General features: G+C 39.5%; 1 protein-coding gene across 1 annotated transcript; it reads left to right on the top strand.

The window, feature by feature from the left end:
• Positions 1-1,542: 1,542 nt before the first annotated feature.
• capns1b (calpain, small subunit 1 b) lies at positions 1,543-7,449 on the top strand. The gene is made up of 11 exons (XM_030776873.1): positions 1,543-1,630; positions 2,379-2,460; positions 2,676-2,712; positions 2,921-3,013; positions 4,720-4,777; positions 5,169-5,233; positions 5,415-5,483; positions 5,992-6,070; positions 6,464-6,580; positions 6,680-6,738; positions 6,972-7,449. Exons 2-11 carry the CDS (start codon positions 2,414-2,416, stop codon positions 6,996-6,998), a joined length of 651 nt encoding a protein of 216 aa, XP_030632733.1. The 5' UTR covers positions 1,543-1,630; positions 2,379-2,413; the 3' UTR covers positions 6,999-7,449.
• The last annotated feature ends 814 nt before the right edge of the window (positions 7,450-8,263 follow it).

Below are 8,263 nucleotides of genomic sequence, written 5' to 3'. Positions count from 1 at the left end.
TCTGGTCTTTGCTTAAACGTCAAGAAATATGAGCTTTAAGTTGTTAAAGACTGTCCTCCGTTAAGGAGAGGGTGATCTATTTAGGTGTCACTGTGATGAAAAAACAGAGATAGGTACACTCTTAAACCTGATGTTGAAAAAACACAAAAAGGTTTAACTAGTGGTTGTGAAGAGATCTCTTTTTCAGAGGATGAGTGCTGCATACTAAAACCTCTTTTACACGTGGTTTCAACCATAAATGTTCCCCCAGTTTTCTGGAACATGGTCATGTGTGTATGCAAGCTGGAGTCTAAATTCTGGAAAACTTTATCCATAAATTTTGCGGGACCAGACCTTGTGACTTTTCCGGAAAAGCTCTGAATCGATTCAAGTGTGAACAAATCCTTTTTAAAAAATGTATTTGCAGAAGTGGAGCAAATAACACAGAATACAGAAAAATAAACACAAATCAAACAATAAGGTGATTAAAAGAAAGAGAAGAGAAAGATGTATAAATCATTGTACAAAATATTCATAGAAGAATATTTCCGAATTCATTACAAAAAGCCAGTGTTTTTCAGCTTTTTTGTTATCAGATAAATGGTTGGTTTTAAGTGTCACTGCTTATATTGCCTCTCAAAGACCAAGTAAAAAGATTTATAATTATAACACTGACTTTTGGAGCTTTGCTTAATTTCATAACATGATAAATACCCAAAGATGTACATGCCAGTGTGGAAAGGCCTTTGGCATTTCAGAAACAAGTCAGTAGTCAGTGGAAATTTACAAGGTACAGCATAAATACACACACACACACACACATGCATGCACGCACACACACACACACACACACACACACAGATAGAGAGAGAGAGAAACACAGAACAAAATCAACAGAGTTCATAAGAGTATATGTGTGTATACACATCCACTGACTGTGCGCTCACATATGCACACATATACACACGCACGCATGTATACGTGTGTGTGTGTGTATGTCTTTATACATATTAAATACTCTTTTGAATTTGTGTGTGCATGCGCACGCACACACACACACACTCACACACATATATCCACACCCTGTAAAGCTCACCACCTTAGCCCCTAGAAAGGGGAGTTCCTGGTGTAAAAACAAACAAACAAACAAACAAATATATAATGTTCCTTATAATAAATAGATATGTATTCATATATAATATATGGATTTTATGATGTTTTATAATGCTATATATTATATTTTAGAATAAATATGTATTAAATGGTTTATATACACATATGTAATAGTAGAACACTGATAAATTTCCATTTCACCGCTCCATCAGTTCATAGGCATAAACGCTCTTCTATTTTGAGCTTGTGCACATGCATGTACATTTGAATGCCTATCTTTCTTACTTTTCTTACATGTGCCATTTCAACTTCTTTTTTTTTTTTGGGAACACGAGCGCTCGTAGGACCCCGCGATTATAGTCTAACGCACGCAAAATAGCTTGTCTGACGCAGATGTGGGCGTGGTGTAGAAACATAGTTTGCATTGTCAGAGTTTGGCTGTCCTGTGGAACTGGTTTCTGAAGTCTTTAACGACGAGGGAGTAACAAACTTGACGTCTGTGTATTCTCACCTAAGCGTAGCGGACGTCTCTGTGCTTGTAAGTGTTGGTGGTACATTATATCTGCTCTTAAATGTTTGTCATTTAATTTTCTTGTGTCTCATTTTGGCTGTCCGCCTTTGTTGCCAATGGAGAATATGTTGTTTTTCTTCTTATACTGAAGGGGTTTATATTTTTACAACGAGCTGTACAACTCATTAGCCGGGCCTGTAATTCAGCAGATATTACCTTGTATTGCACGGCTTGCTTTTAGCTCGTGGTCGGTTTTCGTTAAGTTTCGGATTGAAAGCTTACTTGAAATGAACACTTTTAAAGAACTGTGCTTGCCTTTCTTACTTCGTGGATTGGTGTTCAATGGAGCCAGCGTTGGTTGCCCGAATGGAATTTTTTCATGTATCTCATTTGTTTGTTTTCCCGGAAAATCAGAAGTCAATATGTATACAGAAGCGAGATACAAGTTGAGACTCTAATGTAGTTTTAATAGTCTTCGATGTCGGATCGAACGTACAGCTTATGGAAAGTGGTCCATAAATCGCTGAAAGGGATGAGTGACGCAGCTTTAGCCATTCTGATACAGAGCGATGAATCGCACGCAGGTAGTCTGGTCACATAATATAACAGACTTCAAATAATGGCTGAATGTATTTCAGTGGCACTGTTATCAACAAAAGAAATACGTTTCGGAGTATTACACAACGTGTGTTTGTGATTGTTCTCTCTCTAAGTCTAGTCTTTGTGTGTGTGTGTGTGTGTGTGTCTGTGTGTGTGTGTGTGTATGTGTGTACAGGCTCTCATCTCTGGATCCTCTGCATCACAGTCAATATGTTTCTGGCTAAAAGACTCATTGGTGGAATTCTGGATGTTGTAAGGTGGGGATTTTACACTGTAAACTGACTTTTGTGTACACATAATATGAAGATAATACATAGAAATACACATAAAACAGTAAGCAATACACATACTACACATAAAATGACAATTTATCCATGATAGATGATCTGTAACACAAACTCACGCTGTCAACTTTAATTCTGTGATTTTAACCAAGTTATTTGCTCATTTGTTTTCCCGTTATTCGTCATAGCAACATCGATCCCTCCCAGTTTGTTCCCTCTGATCCCGTAAGTTGATGATACGGTCCCACTTGTGACAATTATCAACATTTTGTAAGTTTTGTATTTGAATGTCAGTACGAGGGAATTTGTTTTAAATAATTGTTGTCCTTTTGTGGTTTCACCGAATTGCACAAGTTTGTTTGCTGTGTTGGATGCTTGCTTTGGCTTGTTAAGAGGAATGTAGCTTACACAGTATGCGCTCTGTCTGTCCTAGCCTCCACCCCAAAGACCGCTGGCTTACGCTGAGCAACATGAGAACGAGGAGGAGAGACAGTTTCGCAAAGTGTTCCATCAGCTTGCAGGGGATGTGAGTACAGCCTGTTAGACACATCCTGTCTGTGGCTCTCCCCTACTCTCCAGTGTTTCCTTATGACTGGACATGTCTTTGTTATCCTGTGTTAGGTAGGGGTGTGTTTTGTCTCAGTCATGGTGTTGTTTTTCTGTTTACTTGCTCTTTGCGAACAGGCAGTGGCTCATAGCTCTTAAAAAAAAAAAGCAAAAAAAACCCATGGCAGCAGAGGAGTTGGTGAAAAAAAATAAAATGTGGTCAGAGTTCATTGTCTTGGTCAGGGGTTGGGTGTATTGTACAGTGACAAGCAAAAAAAACAAAGTACAACAGTACTGCTGGAAATCAGTTTAACAGAGGGTTTGTGATTTTTAGAAGTTATGGTAACTTTTCTGCTACTTGGAGAACAGGTTATGGGAGATGAAAACATTTTTCATTTTCTAGTGTAGACAGGGCTGTGAATGTGGAGAATATGTCAGTGAGAATACATGTATGGTGCTTGCTTCAGTAGGAATGAGTTTATGATGGATAGTATGGTACCTTGCCCAAGTCTCAGTTATGCGTTTGATGATACAGTAATACTGTTTTTGGATTTGTGCTTTCGGTTGTGATGCTGAGTTTGACTAATGTCAGTTTTGACTAGTGGAAATTTTTTTCTAATGCTTATGTCTAAAGACAGTCAGTGCAGACGGTCTATGAAACTATGAGCATGTTTTGCAATAACAAGGCCTTTAATATCTCCATCTGTAGTGCATTAAATGCATTCCAAACCCCTCCCTCCACCCAACACCCTCAACATTCCTGCTGATTCCAGACCAGCGGTTCACATACCAGCCCTTCCCTCCACCCCACACACTTGAAATTCCTGCTGGTTCCAGATCAGTGATTTACATTTTGTGCACTAGGGGGCCCTGTAAAAGTTACTGGTCCCTGATCAGACAACAGGGGTGTGGCAGGTTCCACAATGCAAGGCCACTGGAAGCTCCTCGGGCAGGAAGTGGGACTGGTTCATCTTCTTCCACATTCCTGCCGTTATGGTGCAGGGCGTCTGAGCAGCTCTGTGTGGTTTGCCAGTGTGGAAAAGTCCAAGGGCCCGTAGAGAGTGACTCATAAAAGGGTGTGGAGGCCTATTCAGCTGAGCAGTTATCTCACAATCTCATTCTCATCAAAGGGTGGGGAACCCCACACCTTATGAACCATGTATGTCTATTTTTTTCATTTTTAATTGACACAGGGGCATTTTTAAGACCAGTGTGAATTTGACATATACAGAAAATAGACTGAATTTTAGGCAAACTTTTGTTGACCTGTTTTTCTCTTCTTTGTTGTGTCACTGTGAATACCACAGAGTTTGGATGAGTCAGATCTGACACAACTCATGTTTGTACTCACTTATCGTACATGTACACAATCCTCTAAGGGGTTTTGGTTTCTTTTCTTTGGGTTTTGTTGGAGAGGGGGCCTCACTTCTAATGCTAGTAAGTTTATGATTACTTTTAGTTTTCAAAGGTCTCTGTGTGTGGAGACTGGCTAATTTGCACACATAATGACACCTCCGCAGTGGCTGATATGTAATGGGATAGCACTGTTATATTTAACATGTAATCACATGTTAATTGATGGAACATATCAGATTCAAACTGCAAATTTAATCTGTCAGATGTTGTAACTCCATTTAGAGAACAGCAGCACTAAACCACAGTTGTCTCACATTTTGCTCAATACAGGATATGGAGGTGAGCCCCAATGAACTGATGAACATCCTCAACAAGATTATCTCTAAACGTAAGCTTTTTTTAAACGGAGTTTATAGAGCTATATGAGGCTCTGTCAGTTTGTTTAAATGTATGTAGGTTTTGTGTGTGTGTGTGTGTGTGTGTGTGACAGAGAGGGAGAGAGAGAATATTACTTTGGGCTCTGTTAGAAATTCACTCTCTCACCAGACTGGGCTCTAACAGAGGCTTTGCTACTGTTAGAATCACAAAAGGACAGTTTAGTGGCTATCTCTGAATAAATGTTTTTTCTGGTTGCTGCCGCTCTTTTGGCATTAAATTACCCTCTTAAAAAACCCACAAAAACCTTCTCTCTCTCTGTTTACCTCGACATGATGTTTGCTTAGAAAACCGTAAACATATCACTCAATAACAGAAAGATATTTTGCTTATGTCAACCGTAGATGGCGACCTCAAGACAGACGGTTTCAGCATCGAGTCCTGCAGAAGTATGGTGGCAGTAATGGATGTATCCTTCCGGAAGGTTTTCAGTGGAGGCACAGTCTTATGAGATCACATAGTTCTGTCTTTCAGACACAGTTCATGCAATGCTGTGTTTTCATAGAGTAGGCTGTTGGCCATTGGCTTGGTTTGTTTTTCCTGTTTATTTTTCCTGTTTGTTTTTTTTTTCCTTGACTTTTCTCTAACAGAGTGACTCTACTGGAAAGCTGGGGTTTCATGAGTTCAAGTATCTGTGGAATAATATCAAGAGGTGGCAGGTGAGAGAGCAGCGTGGTTAACCTGCCAAAAATCTCCAACTCAGATTAACAGGAAAAAAAAAAAAATCTTTACAAAAATGAACCATTAACTTGATTTGTTTTTTTAAGTCATGAGCAGCAAGTCTGTCTAAGTGTTATATTTAAACCTATCTGGGAATTGTAATACGTTCTTCAGGCTAATAAGTGTTATGTAAGCAACTTGTAACTGTCAGCAGTTAAATTCTCTTGTGTTTCAATGTTTTTTGATCTTGTTGATCTAGGACAGATTTTACTCTACTGGGTGTTGATTTTTCTTCACAGTGAAAGCAGAAAAGATATGGGCTACATGCACAGGAAACGAAGCAAAAATGTAAAAAAAAAGAAGAAGGGAAATAGTTTCAGTATTGGGTATAGGAAAGGTCATTCTTTCCTGTGACTTTGCCAGCCTTTCTTTCTTAAGCTAACATTTTGTTTTTATTCCAGTCACAGCTATTTTATGAATGTCTGAATTGTGTTCACATACACACAGGGGATTTACAAGTCGTATGATCGGGATCACTCCGGGTTCATTAGCTCTGATGAGCTGCCTGGTGCTTTCAAGGCAGCTGGTGAGTACACTGACCACACTCAGAAAGGCCTTTCTCTCTGAGTCTCACATCGGCCTCTCTGATTTTGAGACGTTTACAGATCAGCATAACTAGGCAGGTTGACAGAGCTCTCTGTGACAGAATTTATGGAACTTGCATTGACTCCTAAAGCTGTGAAATGATAATATGTGTGTGTTGGCTTTACTCTCTATCCCTTGAGACAGAATAACCTGAGATACATGTAAGAGCTGTCCTGCCTTTACATCAGGAAATGAACTGTAAATGAGTGGAGGATGGGATAGGATGTGAGACGTGCTGTTATGAAACACATTCTGGAGAGTGTGTCAGACATTCAGAATCTTGTCCAGAGATGTCAGTCAGACCAACGTGTTGTCTGTTTGCCTCATCCTCCAGGCTTCCCTCTCAACGACCAGCTCTTCCAGATGATCATTCGGCGATACAGCGACGAGAACGGCAACATGGATTTTGACAACTTCATCGGATGCCTGGTGCGACTGGATGCCATGTGCCGTACGTTGGACTCATTTCTGTCTGTTTCCCTGTGCGTAGTTATTTCAGGCAGTGTTTTTTTTCCTCATCCAAAGCCACTGATCTCTTATGCATTTTCAGGTGCTTTCAAGACACTTGACAAGGACAACAATGGCTCTATCAAGGTCAACATTCAGGAAGTAAGAGCACTCCATTTATTTAAACAAAAGATGAAAATGATCTGTAGCCAGTAGTAATATATACTTTCAAGGCCAACACAGATCACTAGATACAAGAAAGAGTGTTTAAAACTCAAATGGTCTGAAGTACTTGAAAGTCACCTCATTGCATGGTTGTTTTGTTTCTCAGAGCAGCAAATGCCATACAAATTCTCTCTCTCACTCTCTCTCTCTCTCCTTGGTCACGTCTCTAGTGGTTGCAGTTGACCATGTACTCCTAAATCCAGAGGAATCAGCTGTATCTTCTCCGTTAAGTCTTTCACCGAAGAACTTTGTTGGAGCAAAACGTTTCTCCCTTTGTCATGTTTTTATGTACTTACAAGATCGCTTGTCCCGTCAGTTTTAGCCCATGTAAATATTATCAGCTAATTGGCAAGGTCAAGAAGATACAGTACATTTTCACCAGGTGGCAGCTTTGAGACAATGCTTGAATACACTACACTTTGTACACAAAACACTCTCCTGTCACTTAAATTTGTGTGTTCTAAAGTAGAAGTGTTTTGTTTGAATGAGTTGATACCAGTGAACACCAAAGAACATTATTTTAGAGGATCCTCTTACTTGGGGGTGATATAACTGATTTGATTTTTGTAGTCCTAAAGATTGTCCTCCTAGTCTTGAAGGAAGAAGAAATGTCACATTGGAAGTGGATGGAGGTCATTAAATCCAAAAATTCAATGAACTTTGAACAGACTTCATTTCTTTAACCACATATGTGGTATTCTTACAGATTAGTTGTTATGCTAGAATTTGGGCCTTGGTGATTTGAATTGTGCAAATATCCATTTAAATTATAGAATGACAAAAATGGTTAATTTAGAAAATAGGTAGGAGAGCCATACGTCCCGCTTCTCCATTAAAATATTTAGTTTCTCAAGATAGCGATATATTGCCGCTTTTTTGGTGTATTAAGCTTGCTCACCAATAAACTTTATTTGCACTAAGCAAGGGGAAAAAGCACACGTCCGCTTTTGACGTGTGCAGGTACCGGTTGCTAGAGCAACATGGACATCATATTAAGGGGCAGGGTATAATAAGATGACTGATTTTCGTCCGGCCAGTAAAATGTAACGTCGCTGGTCTGGCACTGTGCCAGTACAGCAGCATCGAATAGGAAAATAACTATGAGAAGAGGCGTGTCTTTAGAGTTACCTGAGATAAAGAGATCGAGAAGAGCATGCAGCGGGGGAGATGATGCTGAAATCAGATCAGTGAGCAAACACGAGTGTTGAATGCGCCGCTGCATATAGTTTCTTTGTTAGGTTGACGAATCGGAGACAAGGTCCATCGATTAAGTCTGAGAGTGTAAGGTAAGTTGTTGATAACTGATGAAACTTCTGGCAAACAGTTGATGCGTTCAAGGTTTCCAAAAATATTTAATCCATTGCAAAATATTGCGCAAACTACTACGTCTTTCTGTTTTTAGGCAAAAATGCAACCACACTGTATGAAAATTTGTTGTTGTTATTGTTTTTCATTATGTCAA

This window comes from Chanos chanos, chromosome 6, assembly GCF_902362185.1.
Source record: "Chanos chanos chromosome 6, fChaCha1.1, whole genome shotgun sequence".
Taxonomy (NCBI): Eukaryota; Metazoa; Chordata; class Actinopteri; order Gonorynchiformes; family Chanidae; genus Chanos; species Chanos chanos.
This window is presented reverse-complemented; position numbering and strand designations above follow the sequence as displayed.

Bases quoted from the DNA above. Each gene is read 5' to 3' on its own strand.
- capns1b (XM_030776873.1), top strand. From the start codon at position 2,414: ATGTTTCTGGCTAAAAGACTCATTGGTGGAATTCTGGATGTTGTAAG. The intron at 2,713-2,920 runs GTAAGTTGATGA...TGTCTGTCCTAG, and splicing joins AGTTTGTTCCCTCTGATCCC to CCTCCACCCCAAAGACCGCT. The intron at 6,581-6,679 runs GTACGTTGGACT...ATGCATTTTCAG, and splicing joins GCGACTGGATGCCATGTGCC to GTGCTTTCAAGACACTTGAC.